The sequence below is a fragment of the Amaranthus tricolor genome, chromosome 2 (genome assembly GCF_026212465.1).
Source record: "Amaranthus tricolor cultivar Red isolate AtriRed21 chromosome 2, ASM2621246v1, whole genome shotgun sequence".
NCBI classification, from domain to species: Eukaryota; Viridiplantae; Streptophyta; class Magnoliopsida; order Caryophyllales; family Amaranthaceae; genus Amaranthus; species Amaranthus tricolor.
This window is the reverse complement of record NC_080048.1, coordinates 4,482,891-4,508,831: the sequence shown is the minus strand read 5'-3', so window position 1 is coordinate 4,508,831 and position 25,941 is coordinate 4,482,891. Positions and strand designations below refer to the sequence as shown.

The window sequence follows — 25,941 nt, the reverse complement described above, 5'->3', positions numbered from 1 at the left end:
TGGTGCATGTTCATTTTGACTGATGATGATTTTTAATTTAAATGTTTTTGTACGCATTTTATTTCATTGCTCTATGATCTGTAAGTGAGAGCATTTTTTAGCCACCATAAAATCGAACAAAGGGGGTTTGGATTGTTTTCCAACGTTTAATGCACAAAGATGTTCGATTTTCCACTCAATGATTTCAAAAAACAAAAATAAGTTTACCTGAGAGTACTTAAACAACCAATTTTTTCATTAATGTATATTTGAATACAAATGTTTCATTGAAAACAACATAAAATTTTTGTTGTTTGCATCTGAAACATCCCATGTTAAAGATCCCAAAAATATGTCCAAAGTCAAAAGGAATTTACATTTGAAACATGTTGCTGTGTTGGTTAAGGTTGTGTTGGCTGTTGTTCTGTGCTGTTGTTGCTTTACTGTGTGTCCCAAAAAATTTTGTTGGTTGTTGTTCTGTTGTTCATATGCTGATTTCTGTTTCTCCTGTTGAAATTCGTTGAGATTGGTTGTTGCTGTTTTCTGATAATTCTACATTCAAATCCCCTTGATCAATCGCCAATCAGTTCCACAAGCTGATTCATTTTTTCTGTACTTAGCTTTGTGAATAAATATGGAAGTGAATCAACAAACAATTGTTTGTCAATACTCAGGTAATTTGGTAAAGTCTCTTCCCTTGCTGCCTTTGTTTTGTTCATATGAGGAATGTGATAGTCAAACCCCCCTCGTCTTTTCATGACCTCTATCATACAAGCTTGTAAAGTAATGAATACAAACCTTAAACATTATGGACTTAGATTCTGAAATGCATTATTCACAGCCCTAAGTAATTCTGTTACATTGTAAGCAGCTTTTTGATATTGCAAAGCTTGAATTGATCTAAAAAAACCTAGATCTAGCACGTTCATGTCAGGAAAATTTGGAGGTTGTTGCACTAATTGTATATTAAATCCATCTTTCATTGCCTCTTCTAAAAATTCTCTGTCATTGTGTGCTATATGTGGTTTAGCATTGTCTTGTTGAATGTAAATATGCTTTTACAATCCTGCAGGCCATTTTGCTCTTATGGTTGGCAGCACATTAGTGATAACCATTGCTCTAATGTGCTCTTTTGTGATTGATTGTATTGGTTTTGTTTTCAACTCCCCCCTTTTCCTGTTCTTTGAGCTTCTTTTTGCTGGCTCCTGTGTAATAAATGGCCAAATGCCTATCTTACCATAAAAAAAACATCACTTTTAGTTGTAAATATTGGCTTTGTAACAGCACACATAAACATGATTTTTGGAATGAACCTTTTTGATTGACACTCTCTATGTGGTTCTACTTCACCCGGATCTAGATAATAACTATGTGTCTCTCGGGTTAGATAGAAGTGTTTTTCATCTATGTGAACAACGTTAGTATATGGCTTAAACTTGAATGCATCATTTTGTTCATCATATTCACATTTAGATAATGCAAAGCTTAACCTGTGTAACTTGTTGTTTTCATTCAAAGTCGGTTTGATTGCGTTTGTGTGCCTTCTTATGACTTTGTTCTTCTTCCACCTACACACCGTTGTTTGTGACACGTCCATCTGCTTTGCTACTGAATGCTGAGTACCCTTGAGTTCATATTTAATGGCCTTAAATTTTTCTTCATCGAATTTGATTTTGTTTGCTGCTTCTTTGCTCCCTCTCTTACTGTTGAGGTTAATCACTGTGGTGTTGTTTGTCATCTGCTTCTTCACATCATTCCACAAACGTGTGATTGTTTTCCTACACACTTGAAACTCAATCGCAAGTACATTGATTTTGCCTAGCATTGGTTTGCCCTTCTTATTTAATGCAGACAGCAGATCTGCATTATTTGTTCTCTTTGTTGTGTACTTAAGTTTTTTGAAGGAGCCATTTTTTAGATGAATGTGTAATAAATGACCATTGTCATTGTCTATTTATTGTTTCTGTTTTTTCATGTAATGATTGAATTTTTTTGTTGTTTGAAAATTCATTTTTGGCGCCTAATACCCATTAATTTCAATTTATGCCCCTCCCAGTTTGATTGCTATGTGCTTTGAAATTTTGGTTGAATTAATGGCGCCAGACACCAATTTTCGTTTCTTGCACTGGCGGCAGTTTCTGATTTCCTTCTGAATTCCTTACTTTTGGACATTTAAATTTGGGGTTTCAAATAAATTTGGGTAACGTGATGATTTTTTTCATTTTGAAAATTTGGTTGTTTATAATTTGGTGGCTATTTAAGAAATTATTAATGCGTCATTTTTGGTAATTTGGAAAATCTGAAGTCAATGATCGCAAAAAAATTCGCACTCACATGATCAGTAACAACTGCAACTACACCGAAGCTGTTGAAGAATTGAGAAGGCTATCTGAGATACCGTAGCTGATGTATTTAATTTTCTTAGTACTCTTGAGAAATTTATGTAATTTCCAAAAATTATTGTAAACGTAGGACTTAATTATGTAATTCGGACTTAATTAGATGATCGATGTAATTTTGGCGTTGTACTGAAAAAAAATTTCAAACTTTTGGTGCCAAAAAAAATCAGCTTTTAAATTGGGCTAGAAAGTGCTTGAAATTGATGGGAATCATTAATTCCTTAATCCTTACAATTAAAAACCCATAATATTACTCTCTCTCCTACCCTTAGGGTCACATTTTGACTTTTCTTAAAATCCGTAAAAAGTCAAATGGGACTCATATGCTGAATAGGAGGGAGTACGTAATTTAACGATAATGAATGAGATTTCTATTTCTATACTACTTCCCATGTCCCTCTCATTTTGGTGATAGTCAACTGTGTTTTTTTAATATCATCTACAAATTTATACAATATCTCCAACTTAATCAAGTATTTTTATCATTCAATTGATTTTTTCTCTTTTTTTGATACAATTCTGAAATTATCCTTTTCACTATATGTTACCTATTTTGCAATAATAATTTTTTTATTAAAACCGTCTCATCGTGAAATAGTTTAATATGAGTTGGTCTAATATTTAATTTAAAAAAATTAACAAAACAGTTTTTTATTTACATGATTAATTTAACTTTTTTATAAAAAGACCTATTTGTATGAACCTATTTAATGATGAGAGGGTATCATTGGCATACAAGACGCACCGTTTTGCAATTTGTGCAAAAATAGAGGAATAGGAAATATAGAGTACAATGGAAGGCATTAAATAATACTCGTATTAATATAACCACCTCAACTTTCCTTTTTTTCATCTCGGGTTGAAGAATATATAAAGCTTTTTTTCTCCCAATATATTTTTGCTAACTTTTTGTTTTTGCTGTTCAAATATTTAGGGTTTTTCATAGATTGGTTGTCATTTTCTTATAGAAGTACTTCTGTACCAAAGAAACGTCTTCAATTTCATGGCGGTTACATTTAAATTCACTTCTCTACAGTGACTTTGCTGTATGCGGTATGAATCTTGTTTCTCTGTTTTTTTATACACTCAAGTCCTTGCTTTCTGTTTATTTTATTTTTGTCTTGAATTGTTGTTTTGTGTCCGGAAGTTTGCAAAGGTTTTCAGTTTGTATCTGTTGGTATGAATATCGCATTCTTCATCTTACATAGAGCAGGGTTTAATTGAAAAAAATGGTGAATTTTGTGATCGGGGTTTTGCAATTTTTTTTGGGTTGATTCTATGTGTATAAAATTTGATATTTTTCCCTCCATTTTTTATGTTCATGAATGATAAGGGTAAACGTTTTATCATTTTTATTGGATTAGGGTTTTTTTGTTGGTGATGATGTTCTCCTGGTTGTTTTTGTTCATTTTGTGAATTTATTCTGGATTTCCTTGGGGGGTTTATTCAAATTCGTTAGTTTTTGCCCTTTTACCAGTTTTTTAAATGCTAGGGCTTGTGCCTTGTATTCTGTCCTTTCTCTCTTAAAAATATAACTTCAATTTTTTCTGGGTATTATTTTTTGATTTCTTATAAATAAATGGTTTTGAAAAGATGATAGGGTTGGTTAATCCCATTTGAAAATTATGGGTTTAGTTGTTTTTAAAATGGCTTTCAGGGATGCTTGGATATCTTGGTCATTTTAAAAATAATGGATGTTTATTGTTTTCAGTCTTAATACACAAGGGCAGCAAATGAATGGATTTAAGAATGTAGAAATTGATATAGGTACCTTTGGAAATTCTAGGGTTTGAAGTTGAGAGATTCCATTACTTAATCCAGATGGGTGGAATTTATTTTGAATCTGATAAATTTTCTTCTTTTTGGAGATCCGTCAAACTATTTTCTTCCGGTATCATATTAGATTTGTGCTCTTGTGTGTTTGGTTATCTTCGAGATTCGAGTATTGACAAAATTCTTTCCCTACTGGTTGTCGGACATTCTAGAACAAGTAATGTTTGTTTTTTCATCATTTATACTCAAGGGATGCGGAAAAAACGGCCTTAAATGGATTTAATCGTAACTTTGGAAAGAAATTTCTTTGTGTATAGAGTTTGAAGTTCAGTGATTTAGTTACCTTTTCTAAATAGAAAGCAGTTAGTTCGAATTCGATAAATTTGCTTCTTGTCGGTATCAGTCACATTTTCTCCTCTTATTGAATTAACTACATGTTCTTATATCTTTTGATATATGTCAAAGTATGAGTATAGACAATTCTTCTGTTAATGAATGTTATATTCCGTTTTATCTGGCAAGGTTGAACAATAAAGGGTAATGTTTGTTCTTATACCAGAAAATCCCGTTTTAAAGACTTCTTCATGTGTTATCTTGCTTGGATGGTTGACATTTTAGTATGTACCTTGTTGTTTGAATCCACCAACTAAGCCTACAAGCCAATTGGAGTAGGGTAAATGAAAGGAAAATTTAGTAGCGAAAGGATATTCAAGTGAGAGTAGTAAATTCTGTCATTGGCTTTCTTATTGACTGGTGTATGATGTGCGTTTAGCTTTTCTTTTATTACCTTTTAGAGCATATGTACTTGGTTTGGATCTTATTTGTCAATGCATTTTTATTCTTTTTCAAAGGGCTGAATTGCTTATACCCATTAGATGTTTTCTTGTAATTGGCTTGGAATCTTCACAATTATATTATCGAACATATAAGATGCTTCCGTCTATTCTATCTTGACTCTTCATGGTAGGGCATTTAGGAGGTATATATGTGAAATGCAGGTTGAATCTTATTTTTCTAACTTTAAATTGTCAAAATAACAATCAAATTGCTTATATGGATATTTGATTTTAATCGGCCTGAAAGTTCTTACTACTATTGTAAAGTTTTAAAATCTTCAGCTTCCAACCAGGCTCTGTATGGTATGGACTTTAGTGTCTAGTTGGGTTAGTATTTAGTTGAGGGGATGGATTTTCTTGTAAAAATAATTTAATTTCAGAAATGTAGAAGAACTTAGATTTGCTTTTGGAGGACCTGTTTTGTGTAGAACCTAAACAAAGCATAAATGGATGTCTAGACATCACTTCATAGAAACTACGCTGCTTCTATCTATTAGTCTTTGTTTGATTAATGAGCTTGCTTGATATTGTTTCTAGTATCATTGACTTTGTTATAGAATTTGTTTTCAGGTTTCGTGTTGGCTAGTCATATTTTTAATTCATCCAGCTCATTGAAATAAGATCCGCTGCTGAAAAAGGGAAAAACTCCTTGTTTAATGTTTGATTTGTTCTAGGTGAAAATAGGAAGGGAAAAAAACAAATCAAGGTAGGAGATTTAATGCACTAGTCTCAATATGTTTTGCTTTTAACTAAAATGATCGTGCTGCCCATAGGTCTTATTGGTATATTGACTTGCATGAGTCAAGTTACAAATTTGTTATTATCTGCTTTCATAATAAATGGATGCAGAATGATTGACTTTTAGCTTCAATGTGTCTTTTTTGTCTCCTAGATCATCAATTGTTATCTTTTTCATGAATAATGGTTTTTGTGCCTTTATGATTGATATTTATTTTTTCTTTGTTTTATGTGACTAGCCTTATTACTTGTGTTGTCTTGTCTTATGTTTGTCTTACCTATGACGTTCTCTGGGCCTTTTGTTTTCATTTGCCTATATTATTTTTCTTTGGTTTATGATTGAGCTAAGTCTCATTGGTCGCAACCTCCTTATCTCCTTTGATAAGGGATAGCTTGCTATCATTTTACCTTTCCCAGAACATAGTTTCTATAATGGGATATACTAGGTATGATGATGATGTATTGCTTTGTTAACAGCCAGTGTAAGAACTATGAAGCGGTCTACCGTTTAAAGAGAATACTTGTTGAACTATGGGTTAACTAGGTGATGATAGCTTCATAGTGATTGTGATTGTACTTTTATTACATTCTTGTAGATCATTGTTTTTATCCATGTTCAATGGAACTCTGTATACGTGTTTAATATTCTCGTGCTATATATTTGAGCCAATCCACTTCTCCCTTGTCGTTCATCTTATTATGTTTTCTTTTACGCATTTTCTTTCTCATTATCCATCAATTTTTCATGTGGATATGTGGTGCATGTTTTAGATGGACCTCAATCAAATAATGACATAAGATAGTGGAGATTTTGGCATCTTGGTGATAGCTTATAGGAGTAATATTTAAATCTTTTGTTGAAACTTAATAGTTATGCATTGACCATGTAAGTCGTTTGGATAACTGAGAAACAAGTCCATGGTATCAAAGGTCTAGAATGTCTTTTGTCCTTGAATTCCCTTGTCTCTAGTGAAATATTTCACAACTTGGGAGTTGGATGCTAGCAACCTATTGTTTTTTGGTGGTTCGTATACTCCATTTTAACATGTCAATTTACCCTTAAGAGTTTTTTTCATGCCTTGTAGACTCTACAAATCATTTTTACAAGTATTATTGTTGTGAAGTACTCTTAAGTCTCTTTTTAAACATGTTAAGATCAACACAATTCCTCCCCAGAGAGACTGTAATTTTACTTTATTAGACTTCATTGCTGGCAACAATAAGCGTTAATATATTTTTATTCACTCGAGAGAAACGCAAGTTTCGATCTTGTTTCATTTCAGAGCCTTTAGGCTCAACGTTTCTTATTTGAGTCACACATCACATGCCTAACTTCTTTGCAATAATGTTTTCAAGTAAACTTGTTCATAATTGTCCAGTTCCAATCCATGTGTACACTCTTGTGCTTGTCAATCGGCATATACAAACCCTTGTTTATGTATTGCAACTTGGTTACGGTTCTAAATGTGTCAACAATTACTACGTATGTTATCTGTACATGTGCATATATATCTTGTATTGAAGTTCAACTTAGCTATTGTATTGAAGTTCTCTGGTTTTGGTCAATTGAAGTATTGAAGAGTCCCACCCCTGTGAGATTGTTTAGGATCCAACACATGTAATTCGAGTAAACCGTAAACTGAAAGTCCGAACCTCATGGCGTTTATTTGCATTTGCTTAGGTGAAATTTCATCTGTTATCTGTGTATGTGCATATTTATCTTGGCTTACTATATATAAAACAATTATTGCATATGAAACTAGCATATTGTTTAATAGATGGAATTCAAAGTATCTACAATTTACTTGCATGATTATGGTAGTCACTAGAGTTCAAAACAATCTACAACTACAAAAAACGGTGTATAGTTGACTAGTTGTGTTTGCATGTTGTTGGGAGTGGGCGTGTTGCTGTTGTCATGCTTGGAATTTGCGACTGGCTTTGCTAGTTAATGTTTTTTTAGTTCTCTGTTAGATATGCGTGTTGAAGCATTAATTATTCCAAAATTTTACGGGTCTTTTGCCGTTAGTGCACCTGTTCTGTACTTTGCATATAATTTTATTGTATGCATCACTTGATTTGTTTGCTGCTTGATCTTATTATTTTTTTTTGAAGTACTCCAAAAGCGTAAAGACTCTTTTTTGTTCACCTATGCTCCGAGTCTGATAATGGGCTTGTTTTCTCGATTTAGTTTTTATTTCTGTAATTCTTCTTTTCGTATTCATCTTAAAGTGCTCAAGAGTATATACTTGAGATAATTTATACGGATTTTTAATTCAGTAAAATGCTTTTATAATGTACATGGGCGGAGCAAAAATTTTCACAAATTTTTTTTTGGGCCCTATTTATTTTATGTTTTTTCACTTGTTTGAGGTCAAAAAACAAGTAATTATTAGACTACATCAAAGGTAGTTTAAACTAATATTCGACCAATATTTGAGGTCCCTTATATTGAAAGCCTTATGCGATTGAACACCTTGCATATTCTCTAAACTACCCCTGATGCTGTATTTTGACTATCAGCCATTTAGGCATGCTCTGTTTCTTTTAATTTTTCCTGTTGCAAAATGCTGCCGTTTCAAATACATCTATTGCTCTGATTCTTTGAACTACTATTCTAGTGATTTGTTTCTGGAGAAATTTAGGATTAATATGTGATCTCATGAACTCTATATAATAAATATAAAGGGACGATAAAAGGAAACATCTGAAGCACACATATAAAGATAGTGAATGCAGCAGCTGCAAGTGTTCTTAACCTCATGTGATAAAAATTTAGATAGTAAGGCTTGTATATGCCCCATGTTTTTTTAACACTGTAAGAATATGTTACTAAAATGGATTTTATAAGTTGATATCGAAAGCAATTGAGCGTCAAAAGCTTTGAATTTTAAGGTTTCCTCTTTTGGCCATGATCAATCCATCCCGTAATGAGCAGCCACCGTCCTATATATCTATATTGATATGCTGTTTTGTTATTATAACAAGATTTTTATATATCTTGTCGAATCTATATGCTGATCACTAATTATTATAACAAGAATTTAGAAGTTTTTATTCTTTTTTATTTTAGATAGATGATGTCTTATGTCTTATAGTTCTCTACATTCATGGTCTGAGGTTGTATTATGCATTATTTATATGTTTAAGTTAATTTATTGTTATTGCTTTCCCTATATGAAAAATATTTTACTTTTGTTTTAAAATCCTATCACAATATGTTTGGACTTGGTTTGTTTTTTTCAGAATTGTTTGTGTTGTCCTCTGAAATCTAATATTAACCATGCATAGAATCTACGTCTTTTTTTCTTGCTAACTTCTCTTTTATGGAGCTTGCGAATCGCTTGCAACACTATTCTATGGAGCTTAAATGATTGTCTAATACCACTCTACGTCTCGGGTTTTTTGAATGCAAGCATGCATTATAGATATTTGTATATTTCGTCGATATGTCATGCTACCTTTGCTCCCATTTTTGATGTTTCTCCTTTTTCTTGTTGATGGAAGGTAAAAGCTGTCACTCAAATCTGCCATTTAATTTCTTAAGTTGGTGTGGGTATTTTGGAAGGGGTTCCCGAATTATTTTTTGGAGCCCCATTTGATTAAAGAATCCATCAGTCATAAATAAGGAAAAAGCAACTCAATTTCGGAAGATGGAGTGTAATAAAGACGAAGCGATGAGGGCAAAAGAAATTGCTATCAGAAAGTTTACCGAGAAAGATTATGCCGGTGCAAAGAAGTTTGCTCTGAAGGCTCAATCCTTATATAATGGGCTTGAAGGAATCACACAGATGATAACCACCTTTGATGTATTTTTATCAGCTGAGACGAAAATAAATGGCGAGGTGGACAAGTATGCCATTCTCGGCATTTCTCCCCTTGCTGATGACGAGACCCTAAAAAAGCATTTCAAAAAATTGGCGCTTCAGCTGCATCCCGATAAAAACAAGTCCATTGGTGCTGCGGGTGCTTTCCAGCTTGTGTCCGAAGCATGTAATTTCTTAAGTAATAAAGCTAACAGAGCCGCTTACGACAGTCGGCGTAATGTGAAAACTTTTGTGCAGAGAGCTCCTTCACAGACTGGTATTTCGACAGGGTTTGCTGGTGGTGTGTATCAGCCGAAGTTTGCAACCAATGCTGGATTTTCAGTGCCACCGTATGGCGGATTCAAAGCAGAGCGGAAGCTTCCTACTGAGGCAGTTTTTTTGGGTTCTAAAAATTCTTCCCAACCGAAGATCCCTAATCGAAGTGCGAATTCAGAAGTCCGTTCAGGGGTTAATGGGTATCATAAACAGCCTGGCCCTGGTTCAACATCTTCTTTTAGAAAGCCTCCGAAAAGTGACAGTAAAAGAAGTTCTGCATCCATTCAATCGTTCTTCAAGAATGGCGAGACGTTCTGGACCATGTGCACAAGGTGCAAGATGAAGTACGAGTTTCTGCGAGTTTACGTTGATCAGATTCTGAAATGCCCACATTGTCAATTGGGCTTTCCAGCTGTTGAAGTATCTGCACCGTCGAGTCTCACACCAGGTCGCCCGTCGAAACAAAAAATTGGAGTATTTGCACCTTCGAAACTCACACCAGTTCGCCCTTCGAAACAAAAAATTGAAGCATCTGCACCGCCGGATCCCGTACCAGTTCGCCGTTCGAAACAAAAAATTGAAATATCTTCACCTTCGAATCTTGCACCAGGCCGCCCTTCGAAACGAAAAAAGCGAGATTCAAGCTCAGGACCTCAAACATTTGTTCCTTGGAAACCTCTGTCCGAAACCTATTTCAAGTCTAACGATCAAAATGTAGCTACGAATGGTTACTTTTAGTTAAAACAAAGTTAAAACTTGACCATGATTACTTTTTCTCTTTGAAAATATAGTATAATAATTTAATTTTAATTTTACATTTGGACTATTATTTTATTTTTATTATATGCTCTTGAAATGAATGAAGATAATGAATTGAACAATTTAATTCTATTCATTATATGACCTAAGAGTTATTAAAAATAGAATAGTTGTCGATTACAGGCCATAAGTTTAGTCGTTTCAAAATTATAGCTTCAAAGCTTACTCTTTGCTAATTGCAACCTTTAAGCTATGAAAGTTAACATCCATATAGTCAGTTCACCAGATTTTGGTGACTCAGCATAAGCAACCTAAATTTTTACTCCCCTGTTCTTCAATGTTCATTTCATTTAGAATATTCTACATTAAGAAGAGAAAAATATGATTAATGTTTTTGACACATATTTAGAAAATAAAATATATCCATGTGAGATCTCGTCAGATTCGTCATAATGTATAATTTTTTATCATTTATTTTTTATAATTTTATATTATGTGTATTTAGAGATATTAATGTTTAAAATTTGCTTTGAAAACTGTGTAAAAAGTAAACGGGAATAACAAAAAGAAACAGAGGAGTATATAACTACAATAAATTAAGATAGATAGGATAAAATAGAATAATTTAGTTGAAATTATTTTACAACCTAAATATTTTGAATAATATAGAAAAAATATATATATTACGTGATATTTATGTACTTTATACTTAATTGGTACTTCCTCTGTTTTCAAATGGTCTTCTACTTATTTTTTTTTCAGATCTGAATGCAAATTTTAAAATCAAATAATTTTAGTTGTGAGTTTTTAGTTGATATTTTAAAAGTATACATTAAGTCGAATCTAACAAAATCCTACATGAATATGTTCTTTCTTATAGATCGACGAGAACTCGTAGTTAAAGTTTGACACTAAAGTTCATAAATTTTAATTGAGAAAGAACACATGAAAATAGAGAGAAGTAAACTTGAAAAACAAAATATAATTTTATCAAAAGCTTTAGTTACTAACAATTAAGTATAAAGTACAAAAATACAATATTTGCAAAACAAATGTATTCGATTAGATAAACCATGCTAACTAGATAAAATCAGTATTCACGGATGAAGATCGTTATTTCATAAAAAAAAAAAAAAAAAACATAATCTTTTATTTATGGTTCACACTATTTTTAAATGATTTTGATGATAGTTATGGAAATTTTAAAAGAACCATCAAAAATATTTTTATTATAACAATCAAAAACCGATTAATTTTTATTACTCTTGCATACAACTACAACATAGTTACAAACTAACTATAGTTAGTTTTTAAAAATTAAAAAAACTCATTAAACTTTTTTTTTTTGATAAAAAAACACATTAAACTTATTTATGGTTTAAACTATCCAAAATAATTTTGATATTGGTTTTGAAAATTAAAAAGACTCATTAAACTTACTTATATTATAATAAATTAATTATTAGAAATTAACTACTATTAGTTAATCTTAATATCAAACTAAAACGTAATACAACAATTAATAATAATTAGTTTTTATCTTTGAAATTATAGAATCATAATCAATTTCAAAACTTTGCATTTGAGTTTATGTTTTATTTCCTACTTCTGTGATGTATGAGAAAATAAGTAGGTTTACAAAATAATTTGATAAGGGCAAAAGATTACATTAATCACTATATAACTTAAAAATTGTTAGAAAAAATGTTAAATTTAAAAAAAATATATATAAATTTTTTTAGAATATTTTGTAGAATATTTGGTAAATGTACGTAGAAAAAACTTCAAAGATTAGTATGAAGTATTTGATATTTTGCAAGACATTAACAAATCTAAAATAATTTGATGGGATAAAGCTATAGACTTGACAAACTCAATATTTAAGGTAGAAAATTGTAAGTTTTTATAAAAATATCATAATCTTATATTGGTTCATTAATTTTGATATTTACCATTAGCTTTTATTATGTTTTTTAAAATATAAAATCATGATTAAAATTTTAACTCTACCTGAATTAATGTTTTATTACATACTCCAATATTGAATAAAGATTAATAAGATATAATAGAACAAATTAGTTGATTTTAGTCAGATGTATTTGTGTCATGATGTATCTTTAAACCTCTTATTTGCTTTTGTAGCCTCTCCTCCTCCATCTTCTACGGAGGATCATGAAAATTATTATTTCCCTTTTGATGTACCCTAATGTTTTTAATTTTATAATATGCTAATTTATTTTAAAAAAAAGTTGAAATTATTATAACCAAAAAATTATTTAAAATATGATAAACTATTAAAAATAAAAATATATTATTATGAAAAGCATTAGGTTACTAAAAGTTAAATATAAATTATAAATATATCGAGTAAAATTATATAAAGTGGAGTACATAATGTAAAAACTTTGGTATAGTGAAAAATAATAGGCTATACAAAATAATTGGAAAAAGGGTATTAGATTATGTTCAAATCACTATATGACCTTAAAATTATTTAAAACTTAGTAAATATTTAAATATTGATATATAGTAATTTAAAAAATATAAAGTTATTTAAAATTCTATGGTACAAGGGAACCGTGTAAAATTATACTATATTATAACCAAATTGAAGGAAATATTGGTTTTGCAAAATATCATAAACTTTTATTTGGTTCACTCTATGTAAATTAATTTTGATATTTATTATACTATATTATAACCAAATTGAAGGAAATATTGGTTTTACAAAAATATCATAATCTTTTACTTGGTTCACTCTATGTAAATTAATTTTGATATTTATTTTTGTAATTTAAAAATACTAATTGAACTATCTATAACATAACGATATATAAATATTATTGCTCTTATTCTCACATTTAACCGAATTAAATTTAAAGATTGACTGTAGATACTACTCTCTTTTAAATAGAAAGTAATAATTAACATTTTGACTCTATGTTTGGTTAATATTTTATTCCGTACTCTTATAATAAATAAAGATAAATTGAATAAAATAGAACAATTGAGTTTAAATTATTATGAAACCTAAAAGTTGAATTAAATATAGTAAACCTATAAAAATAAAAATATATTTTTATGAGAAGCGTTAGGTTATCTTTATTCATGGTCTAAACCATCCAAAATGATATTAGTCATATCAGTTTTTTAAAATTAAAAAGACTTCTTAAACTTGTTTATATCACAAACTAGCTTTTATTAATTATCTTACATCTAACCAAAACATGAAAAATTAACTATAGTTGGTTTTTATCTTTGCGAATAGAGAATCATAATCAATATTTAAATCTTTACATTTGACTCTTGTAATATATGAAAATAAATAAGCTATATAATATATTTGAAAAGGGCAAAAGATAACGTTTAAATCATTATATGACCTAAAGTTGTTTAAAACATAGTTAATTTTTAAAAATGATTAAATATTTTGTAATAAAAAATATAAAATTATATAAAATCATAAAGTATATGGAGATTGTGTGAAATTATATATTTTTGGAATACACTATAAAAGTTTCGGTAAATGTAGAACAAAATTCAAAGATTAGTACAAAGTATATGATATTTTGTAAGACATAAAAAAATCTAAAATAATTTGATGTGATAAAGCTGATGACTAGACAAAATGAACATTTAAGGTAGAAGATCGTATGATTTGCAAAAATATCAAATTCTTTTATTTGTTCCACACTATGTACATTCTTTTTGATATTTATTTCCCTATTTTCCAAATATTTATTAATACTGTTTATGCTGCAATGTTTCATGACTAAAGTATGATTAGCTTTTATTTTCATATTTAACCAATTTAAAGTCAAAAATTAATCAAAGTCGATATACTATGTTTATTAAAGAAATCATGATAAAAGTTTAAGTCTATATTTGGGTTAAAGTTTTATTACATACACCTATATTGAAATTATATATTTTTTAGAATACAATATAGAAGTTTCGGTAAACGTAGAACAAACTTCAAAGATTAGTACAAAGTAATGATATTTTGTAAGACATAAAAAAATCTAAAATAGTTTGATGCGATAAAGCTGATGACTAGACAGAATGAACATTTAAGGTAGAAGATCGTAAGATTTGCAAAAATATCAAATTTTTTTATTTGGTTCACACTACGTACATTCTTTTTGATATTTATTTTCCTATTTTCCAAGTATTTATTAAAATTATTTATGCTGTAAGGTTTCATGATTAAAGTATGATTAGCTTTTATTTTCATATTTAACCAAATTAAAGTCAAAAATTGATCGAAGTCGATATACTATATTTATTAAAATGGAAATCATGATATAAGTTTTAAGTGTACATTTGGGTTAAAGTTTTATTACATACCACCTATATTGAAATTAAAGTCAAAAATTGATGGTAGATACTAGTTTTTGAAATTTCAAAAAATTCATTTAACGTATTAGTATTATAACAATCAAAAGCTTACTATTTTTACTTTCTCTTGCATTTAACCAAAACGTAGTCAAGAATTAACAATAGTTTGTTTTGTATTTGAAAATAGAGAATCATAATTAAATATAAATGTTTACATTTGGTTTAATGTTTAATTTCCTTGTATGATGGAAAAATCTCTTAAAAATATAGTAAGTATTCTCAAATAAATAATTTTTTTTAAAATAAAATGTTACTAAAAATTCTAAAGTATATAGGCACCATGTGAAACTATATATTTTGGAGGATACACTATTAAACTTTGGTATGACGTAAAACAAACTTTAAGGATTAATAAGACGTAATTGAAAAATTGCAAGTCATAAATATAACAAAGATAATTACTTTCGTTAAAAACTAAAGATGTTGATTAAACATAATTAACTTTTAAGGTAGAAAATCATTTATTTTGCAAAAATACTGATCTTTTATTTTGTTCACACTGTGTAAGTTCAAAAGATATTAAACTTATATAAAGCTAACAACTCAAAATTAACTATGATTAGTTTTTATTCTCACATTTAACCGTATCGAAGTCAAAAACTAACCATAGTTACTTTTCCCTTAGATAATAGTGAACCATGGTTACATTTTAACTCTCCATCTAGGTTAATGTTTTATTTCATAAATATATAACATAATAGGGAAATTTGCAAAAAAACACCTTTTAAAACCCCTTTTTTGCAATGAAACACCTTTTATAATTTTTTTTTGTAAAAAAAACACCTTTTAAGAGACTTTTTTTAAAAAAACACACCTTAAATCAGTTTCCGGTGACTTTTGTCAACTTTCCGGCGTTGACTATGCCAGTCAACGCCGGAAAGTTGACAAAAGTCACCCGAAACTGATTTAAGGTGTTTTTTTTTAAAAAAAAGTCTTTTAAAAGGTGTTTTTTTACAAAAAAAATTATAAAAGGTGTTTCTTTACAAAAAAGGGTTTTAAAAGGTGTTTCTTTGCAAATTTCCCTTATTATTATTATTATTAATTTTTTTAAAATTTTTTTTTATTTTTTTTTATATAATAATAAAAATAAATTTTTTTTAAAAAAATAATATTAGTAATAAAAATAAAAATAAAAATAAAAACAAAAATTTAAAAAAAAGTTAAAAAAAATTTAAAAAATTTAATAATAATAAAAAAAATAAAAAGTATAAAAAAATATGAAATAACAATAATAATAATTAAAAATAATAATAATAATAATAAAATTAAAAATAAAAATTAAATTAAAAAAATATTTTTTTAAAAAAAAATAAGAATAATAATATTTATTATTATTATTATTATTATTATTAATTTTTTTAAATTTTTTTAACTTTTTTTAAAATTTTTGTTTTTATTTTTATTTTTATTTTTATTATTAATATTATTTTTTTAAAATAAATTTATTTTTATTATTATATAAAAAAAAATTTAAAAAAAAATTTAAAAAAAATTAATAATAATAATAATTAGGGAAATTTGCAAAGAAACACCTTTTAAAACCCTTTTTTGTAAAGAAACACCTTTTATAATTTTTTTTGTAAAAAAACACCTTTTAAGAGACTTTTTTTAAAAAAAAACACCTTAAATCAGTTTCCGGTGACTTTGGTCAACTTTCTGGCGTTGACTGGCATAGTCAACGCCGGAAAGTTGACAAAAGTCACCGGAAACTGATTTAAGGTGTTTTTTTTTTAAAAAAAGTCTGTTAAAAGGTGTTTTTTTACAAAAAAAATTATAAAAGGTGTTTCTTTACAAAAAAGTGGTTTTAAAAAGTGTTTTCTTTTCAAATTTCCCAACATAATAATAATATATAAATATAATACTAAACATTAAAAAAATATTAATACCCACATCAACTTTCCCCATTGTTATTCATCTTGGGTTGAAGAAAGATCAGACTTTTTTTCCTCCCAATAAAAATTTTGTGAACTTTTTATTTTTGCTCTTGAATTTTTTTAAGGGTTTTTCTTAGATTGGTTGTCATTTTCTTATACTTCTGTACCAAAGAAAAACTCTTAAACTTCATGGCGGTCACATTTGAATATACTCCTCTACAGTGACTTTGCTGTTTGTGGTATAAATCTTGTTTCTCTGCTATATTTTGTACTCAAGTACTTTCTTTCCTTTTATTTTTTTGTCTGAATTGTTGTCTTTGTGTCTGGAAATTTGCAAAGATTTTCAGTTTGAATTTGTTGGTATGAATTTTTGATTGTTCATTTCACATTGAAGTTGAAGAAATGAATAAAATGGTGAATTTTTTGAATGGGGTTTTGTAATTATTTTTGGTGGATTCGAGATGTATAAAATTTTATATTTTCCCTCCATTTTTTGTACTCATTAATGATAGGATCTACATTTTATCATTTTTATTGGATTGGGTTTTTTTGTTGTTGATGATGTGCTCCCGGCTGTTTTTGTTCATTTTGTGAATTTATTCTTAATTTTTTTGGGGCTGTTTGTTCAAATTGGTTCGTCCCTTTCTACCAGCTTTTAAAATTCTAGGGCTTGAATTCTGTCATTTCTATCTGAACAATTTTTTCTGGGTGTTCTTTTTTTAGATTTTGTTTTAATGCCCTTTTTACCAGTTCTTGTAAAAATTGAATTCTGTTATTAATGTCTTATAAATAAAATGGGTTTAAAAAGATTAAAGGATTGCTTGATCCTGTTTGAAAATCCTGGATTCAGTTGTTTTCAAATAGTTTTTAGGGATGCTTGGATATCTTTGTCTTTTGAAACAACGGATGTTTATTGTTTCTGCCTTTATACACAACAAGGGCAACTAATTTAGGAATTTATTTTGTGTCTAGGGTTTGGAGTTCACTGATTTAATTACCTAAGGATTGAGATGGGTGGATTTAAATCGAATCTAATACATTTTTTTCTTTTTCGGGATTGTTCGAGCTATTTTCTTTCAGATCAGATTATATGAGTTTTTATATCTTTGATTATCTTTTAAATTAAGTATAGACAAAATTGTTCCAGAACTAGTTGTCCAGACATTCTGGAACAAGGGATGTTTGTTTTTCTAGTTTTATACTCAAGGGCTGCAGAAAAAACGGTCTTAAAAGGATTTTATGTAGCATTAGAAAGAAATTTATTTGTGTCTAGAGTTTGAAGTTCAGCGATTCAGTTACCTTATCTAGATAGGCAGTATCTAGTTCGAATCCGACAAATTTGCTTCTTGTCGGGATCAGTCACGTTATTTTGTCCCCTTACTGAATTAATTACGTGATCTTATATCTTTTGATATCTGTCAAAATACGAGTATAGATAAAATTCTTTTTGTTAATGAATGCTTTATTCCTTTATATTTGTCCATAAAGATTCGGTTAAACAATAAAGTGTATTGTTTGTTTCCTTACTGGAAAATTCTGTCTTACGCACACATTCATCTATTATCCTGCTTACTTATTTGACATTTTAGTATGTTTTGTGTTGTTTGAATCCACCAACTAAGCCTACAAGCCAATTGGAGTAGGGTAAATAAAAGGAAAAGTAAGTGATGAAAATGGTGCTTGATGGGCATCACTTCGCAGAAATATGTTCCTTGTATTTAGTCTTTATTTGCTTGATTAGCTTGCTTGATATCGTTACTAGTATTATTGACTCTTAGAGAATTTGGTTTCAGGTTTTGATTTGATGGTGTTTATGTCTAATTATGTTTTAATTTATCCAGGTTTTAGATATTTGCTTTGTTCTAGCTGAAAAGAGGAAGGGATTGAAAGCAAATAAAGGTACAAGATTTAATGGACCAGTCTCAGTGTGTTTTGCTTGCAACTTATATGATTGTGTTGCCTAAACAGATAGGTGTTGTTGGTATATTGACTTGCACGAATCAAGTTACAAATGTGTTATAATATACTTAATAAATGGATGCAAATTGATTGTACTTTTTAGCTTTGATTTGCTGTTTTATATTACCGTTGGTGTATGAACTATGAAGCGCCGTATGCCGCTGGTTTAGAGAGAGCACTCGCTGAACTATGGGTTAACTAGGTCATGATAGCTTCATAGAATGGTTTTGAATTTGATTGCACTTTTATTGCTTGCTTGTAGGTCATTGTTTTTATGCATGTTCAATGGATATGCATAATTCATGTTCTCGTGCAATATATTTGTGCAAATACATTTCTTCCTCTCAGATTCTCCTTTTAATATCTTGTCCCACTTATAAGTTATAATCCTAACCTATCTGCTAGTTATGATAAATTCGAAGTTTGACAGCAATCACAACCATTATAACAAAGGAAATACAATCTTGTAGTGTAGCAAATAGTAATGGTAACCTAGAATAAAAACAATTTTGATATGAAATATAAATTAGGAAATTCTTTTCACGTGATGGAAGTACGTGCTTTCCCCCTTGTCGTTCATCTTATTTTGCTTTCTATTATGGATTTTCCTTCCCCATTTGTCCATCAATTTTTCACGTGGCTATGTGGTACAAGTGTTAGATTTGGACCTCAATAGTTATGCGTTTACCATATAAGTGGTTTGGGTGACTGAACAAACAAGTCCATGGTACCGAAGGTGTAGATTATCATTTCTCCTTGAATTCCCTTGCCACGAATGAAATATTACACTACCGAGGAGTTGAATGGTAGCAACCCATGATATTTTTTCTGCTAATGTAATTAATTGTAATATATAATAATGTAATTAAAATGTGCATACACAAGCGAAATGAAATTTAGTTGAAATGGAAAGGGGAATCGCTGTTTCACCACCGTTCCATTGTATCGTACAAGTCTTTTAATTTCTTTCAATTTTTAGAGACTACCGATACACTTCTCCTAGAGTTTGCATATGTGTACAACTCCAATAAATCGTATGTATAAATAAGCTTAGTTGAACTCTGAGTGTGCTGTAACGGGTGCCGCTGTTCTTACTCTTGAATCAGCATTACGGGTAAAGGGTTACGATAAACAAATGCAAGTCTCAGAAAGTGCATTTAGTTTTACTTAGTACGATCCCTTCACCCCTAGCGGTGCTTCCACCTCTCGACTATCGAAGTTTAGTTGTTTAAATTGTATACTCCATTTTAATATGTCAAATGTACCCTTTAGTTTTCTTCGTGCCATACACTGTGTTGCAAATCATGCGCTATAAGTACCGTTGTTGTGAAGTACTCTGAAGTTTCTTTTTAATCATGTTAAGATTAACACAGTTCTCTCTCAGCGAGACTGTAATTTTACTTTTTTAGACTTCATTGTTGGCAACAATAAGTGTTAATGTGTTTTTATTCATTTAAGAGAAACACAAGTTTTGATCTTGTTTCATTTCAAAGCCTTTAGGCTCTAGTTTTCTCATTTGAGTCATATTGATAGTCTGTTTGCAATTATCTTTTAAAGTAAACTTGTTCATAATCGTCCGATTGTTCCTATCCATGTGCACGCTCTTGTGTTTGTCCATCTGCATATACAAACTTTTATTTATGTTATTAGGACTTGGTTGTGGGTCAAAGGGTGTCAACAATATGGGTAGGTGCCTTATTGTCCAACTGGCCATTAGCCCATTACATGAAACTTCTCCATAGTTTTGGTCTAAAATGAAGTGTTGAAGAATCCCATTCTTTTCAGAGTGTTGAGGATCCGACAGATGTACTTGGAGTAAAACATAAAATGAATGAGCCTCATACCTTCTGTTTGCATTTTTTTAGTGAAATTGCATCTGTTATTTATGCACGTGCATATGTATCTTGGCTTACTAAATATGAAACAATTACTACTTATGATACTAGCTTGTTTTAAAGATGCTTTTCAGAGTATCTGCAATCTACTTGCATGATTATGCTTTTCAGAGTATTTGCAAACTGTGCCCACATTGTAAACTATAGATATAAATACATAAGAGCACATGACATACTAAATATTTTCTTCAATGGTTTGACAAGATGCTTGAGTTATCACCTTTGTTGAAACATCTCCACAAAATTAATTTTTTATACTCACGTCGGAGACAAGTTACCGACTTCCGGGTAGTCAAAATTTGAACTTGTATATTTTTTTATCAGTGAATTTTCCTGACACATTGTGTTGGGTTTTAGTGATGATAGTATGTTTCCAAAGACGATAGTTAAGCCATTTGGCAAGTATTTTGGAATCAGGGGTCTTCTTCAACTTGTTCATGTGGAAAATATTGCCATTTTCTTTTCTTTGGCGGCGCATTGAATGTTCCTAATTGCTTATCTGATTCTAGAGTTCCTTGAAGTGATTTGTTTTTGGAGAAATTTAGGGTCGATATCTCATCTCATCTCATAAACACCATATAATAACAAAAGGAGGATAAAAGGAAAGATCTCAATTCTCATCTCATAAGGTATTTAATGATTAAAGGGAGGATAAAATAAAGATCTGTAGCTCACTTATAATGATGAAACGAAACCAACAGATGCAAGTGTACTTAGATTTATGTAAATAAATTTTGATGGTTACGGCTTGCATATGCTCCATGTCTCTTCCCAACACTACAAGAATATTTTACTAAAATGGAAATCATATGTTCATAGTGAAAGCGATTGAGTGCCAAAAGCTTTGAAAGTTAAGGTTTCTTCTTTTGGCCCTGATCAATCCATCCCGCTCCCCTAATGAGCAGCCACTGGCCTGTATATTTATCTTGACAGCCCGTCTTGTATGAGACCGTCTTAAGGTGAAAGTAGACATAATTCAAACAAGAAGCTCATAAGCTAAAAGTTTCTATTGGGCTATTTAACCCATGTATGAGGCATGTCTCATGGTGAGACCATCTCATATAAGAATTTGTGCTATCTTGATGTGTTGTTTTGTGTTATGTATTTTATATATCTTGTCGAAATATGCTAATCAGTAATTATTATAACAAGAATTTGAAGTTTTTGTTGTCTTTTAGATGATTTCATGTTTTCACTGCTCTAAATTTATGGTCTAGACATGTAATATGCATGATTTATTGGTATAAATTAATTTTTCTCTAGATTTCCCTATATGCAAAATATTTAGTATCCTATGACAATATGTTTGGGCTTGCTTTTTGGAATCATTTATTCTGTCCTCCGAAAGCTAATATAAACTATGCATAAAATCTACTTTTTTGAACTTCACTTGAATGGAACATCCGAATTGCTTGCAACACCATTTTATGGGCCATAGCTTCACTCTATTCTTTGGCTTATCACATGCTTTATATCACTCTTTTTCTTTCTTCACTTTATTTTTTGTGCCCTTTCCCGATGTTGGGGGTTAAAAATAATGAGGAAGTACCATGTCCGATTACCGGGCAAGGTGATGTTGGCATTTCTGATATCACTCGAATTTGACTCCATGAACCTTCTGCTTAAGTACCTTTATTGAGTTTTGGGGTCAGGGGGTGCAAAGCTTGAATGATTGTCTAATACCATGCTACGCAACTAAGCTTTACGTAGGCATGTTCCCGTTGAAGAAAAGTTTTGTCTCGTGTTATCTGAATGCAAGCATGGAACTGCAGGATTCTCGTATATTCTGTGAATATTTCATGCTACCTTTTTGCTATATACTGCCCTCATTTTTGATGTTGTTTCTACTTTTCCGTTCAATAGCGCAGGTTTTGGTTGATGGAAGCTAAAAGCTGCCATTCAAATCTGCCATTTAACATCTCAATTTAGTGTGGGTATTTTGGAAGGGGTTCCCGAATTGTTCTGTGGAGCCCCATTTGATTCAATAATCCATTAAGGAGAGTCATCAGTAAGGAAAGAGCAACACAATTTCGGAAGATGGAGTGTAATAAAGACGAAGCCATGAGGGTAAAAGATATCGCTATCAGAAAGTTTACCGAGAAAGATTATGCTGGTGCAAAGAAGTTCGCTCTGAAGGCTCAATCCTTATATAATGGGCTTGAGGGAATCACACAGATGATAACCACCTTTGATGTATTTTTATCGGCTGATACGAAGATAAATGGCGAGATGGATATGTATGGCGTACTTGGCGTTACTCCACTTGCTGATGACAAGACCCTCAAAAAGCATTTCAATAAATTGGCACTTCAGCTGCACCCAGATAAAAATAAGTCCGTTGGTGCGGAGGGTGCTTTCCAACTTGTGTCTGAAGCTTATAATTTCTTGCGTGATAAAGCTAATCGAGATGCTTACGACAGCCGGCGTAGTGTGAAAACCTCTGTGCCGAAAGCTCCTTCACAGACTGGTGCTTCGACAGGGTCGGCTGGTGGTGCGTATCAGCCGAAGTTTGCAACCAATGCTGGGTTTTCAGTGCCATCATATGGCGGATCCAAAACAGAGCGAAAGGTTCCTACCGAGGGGTTTTTTTTTGGTTCTAGAAATTCTTCTCAACAGAACGTTCCTAATAAAAGTGCGAATTCGGAAGTCCCTCTTGGGGCTAATGGTTATCATAAACAGCCTGGTCCGAAATCTTCAATCAAAAAGCCGCCTAAAAGCGGCAATAAAAGAACGTCTGCATCCATTCAATCATTCTTCAAGAAAGGCGAGACGTTCTGGACCATTTGCACTAGGTGCAAGATGCTATATGAGTTTTTGCGAGTTTACCTAAATAAGATTCTAAAATGTCCTGATTGTCAATTGGGCTTTCCAGCTGTTGAAGTATCTGCACCTTCAAATTTTACTCCAGTTCGCCCTTCGAAACAAAAAAAACCAGCTTCAAGCGCAGGACCTCAGACGTTTGTGCCCAATAGTTCATTTGGTACTGCGAGTGCTCGTTGGACCCCTCTGTCCGGAACAATTTATAGAGGCCCAGTTCTCGACAATTCCTTCTTTGCTGCTAAATCCGTAAATGAGCAATGGAAGGCGCACGAGAAAGGTAAAAGTGCGCATGAGGCTGCCGTAGCTGCTGGTAAACGGAAAAGGAATCATGATCCTGGATTGTCAACTGAAGATGGGTTCTTAAAGAAACTGAGAAAAATAGATGAACAGATCAAGAATGGCATTTCAAGTCAATCTGGGGTACGAAACTCCGGAATTGGCATGGGAAGTTCACCCGGTCAGAGCATTTGGAACCCACAAGCAGGAAGATCAAATGCTTTTACTGCATTCATTCCAAAGGTGAATAATGTTCGCAAAGATTTGTCGGCGGCTGAAATTAGAAAGATGCTGACCGAGAAAGCACGTATAGAGATCCGCAAGAAACTAAAGGAATGGGAGTTAGCCCGAGAGGCTGGAATTGCTGTCGATGAGAAAGAGAAGCAGAACTCAAAACTTACGAATGATGCTGCGAGGCGGGATTTGGTTAATACAAAATCTCGTTCTGGTGTTAAGCAAAAGGCAGCTGAGATGATGTCAATGACCGTACCAGACCCTGATTTTCATGTTTTTGATTTGGATCGATCAGAAAGCTGTTTCGCGAATAATCAGGTGTGGGCTGCTTACGATAATCATGATGGAATGCCCCGTTTCTATGCCATGATCCATGAGGTCATTTCTACTGACCCTTTCAAGGTGCGGCTTAGTTGGCTGAACTCGAAAAGCAGCCTTGAGTTTGGCTCTTCGAATTGGATAGGTCACGGGTTTAACAAAAGCTGCGGGGATTTCTGGGTCGGGAAAAGAGAACTGAATACTTCTCTTAATTCGTTCTCACATAAAATTAAGTGGGTGAAAGGAAACCGCGGAGTTATCCAGATATACCCACAAAAAGGCGAGATTTGGGCTGTATACAAAAACTGGTCTCCGGATTGGAACAGACATACTCCAAAAGACGTTGTCCAAGCATACGACATGGTTGAAGTGCTGAATGACTACACCGAAACGCAAGGTGTGCATGTCATCCCTCTTTTGAAATCAACTGGTTTCCGCACTGTTTTCCATAAGCAGTCCGACCCGAATCAGATAAAACATATATTTAAGGAGCAGATGTTCCGGTTTTCCCACCAGGTTCCGAGCCATGTGCTCACAGGCGAAGAAGGTCCAAATGCCATCAAGGTTTATGTAGAACTCGACCCAGCAGCAACTCCATCCGAACTCCTTCAGACGACTCCAGGAATCGAGGATCCCTTAACAGGATCAGTTTTGGCTGCTGACTAGCTATGTCCGATTAGGTCGTGTACCGGAAAACAGTGCAGTTGTATGTTTTAGCTGATATTTTGACCCACACAGTGAACAGCTGAACTCTTTTGGATTATTTTTATTTATCCTTTTAATTGTTTTTGGGGGGGGGTGTTAAGGGGTATAGGATACACAGAGGAAACTTTTGGTTTTGGCCTCATGAGCAAAACCTTAAGTTGCTTCATAGTTTTTTTTTTTTTTTTAATTTTTTTTTTAATTTTTTTTTTTTTTTTTTTAGTGTAGTGGTTATTTAGAGAGAGAGAGAGAGAGGGGGGGGGGGGGTGATTATTTAGTTGGTTAATGTAGAATTTATACATGGAAATTGGAAGCTTTATCTACAGAGTTAAGGATGTTGTAGAATTGCTTCAAAATATGCTTGTATTATTGGAAGTCACATTGTATCATATTTTGTTGTAAATCCATGGATAATTATTCAACTTTTGTCCTTCAACATTTTGTTTTTGTTTTACTATTATTAATTTGCTTATTTTTAAATATTGCAGCTCGACTTGTATGAGACTGTCTCATCCTAAAATGAGGCATTAATTAGTTTATTTTCTAATTGATGACTTTAAGATTGTAAATATTCACTTTAGGTTATAATTTAGTTAATTAATAAAGTACTTAACAAAGTCTATTCATACTTGTTTTACATTGATTATTTATTTTCATAAACTTGGTTATATCTTCCGTGATATTAGGTATATATTTTGAAAAATTGCGAACAAAAATCCATATTCAAAGATGAGGTTCATTACCATGTGAATAACATAACAAAATTTTGAAACATTAACAATAAAAAGTCATTTTCATTGCTATCATTTATTACCAATAATTAAATTTTTTGTCGATGTTTATCATTTCAAACGACATCTGAAGTTGCAGTTAATGAGGGCAGAAAATTAACAGCCCAT

The 25,941-nt window shown here is 31.3% G+C and overlaps 2 protein-coding genes across 5 annotated transcripts; both read left to right on the top strand.

The window, feature by feature from the left end:
• Positions 1-3,197: 3,197 nt before the first annotated feature.
• LOC130805102 (uncharacterized) lies at positions 3,198-10,617 on the top strand. Of its 3 annotated transcripts, none has more exons than XM_057669733.1 (3): positions 3,216-3,431; positions 5,558-5,693; positions 9,233-10,617. In XM_057669733.1, exon 3 carries the CDS (start codon positions 9,379-9,381, stop codon positions 10,543-10,545), a length of 1,167 nt encoding a protein of 388 aa, XP_057525716.1. In that variant the 5' UTR covers positions 3,216-3,431; positions 5,558-5,693; positions 9,233-9,378; the 3' UTR covers positions 10,546-10,617. The 3 variants fall into 3 exon arrangements, with proteins under 3 accessions (XP_057525718.1, XP_057525716.1, XP_057525717.1); XM_057669734.1 differs by having other exon boundaries at positions 5,545-5,693; XM_057669735.1 differs by lacking the exon at positions 5,558-5,693 and having other exon boundaries at positions 3,198-3,431.
• Positions 10,618-16,863: 6,246 nt separating this feature from the next.
• Positions 16,864-25,476, top strand: LOC130805101 (uncharacterized). 2 transcript variants are annotated; one of them, XM_057669732.1, is made up of 3 exons: positions 16,864-17,077; positions 18,680-18,737; positions 22,556-25,476. In XM_057669732.1, the coding sequence occupies exon 3, from the start codon at positions 22,730-22,732 to the stop codon at positions 25,004-25,006; it is 2,277 nt and encodes a 758-aa protein (XP_057525715.1). In that variant the 5' UTR covers positions 16,864-17,077; positions 18,680-18,737; positions 22,556-22,729; the 3' UTR covers positions 25,007-25,476. The 2 variants fall into 2 exon arrangements, with proteins under 2 accessions (XP_057525715.1, XP_057525713.1); XM_057669730.1 differs by having other exon boundaries at positions 16,886-17,077; positions 22,561-25,215.
• Positions 25,477-25,941: the final 465 nt, after the last annotated feature.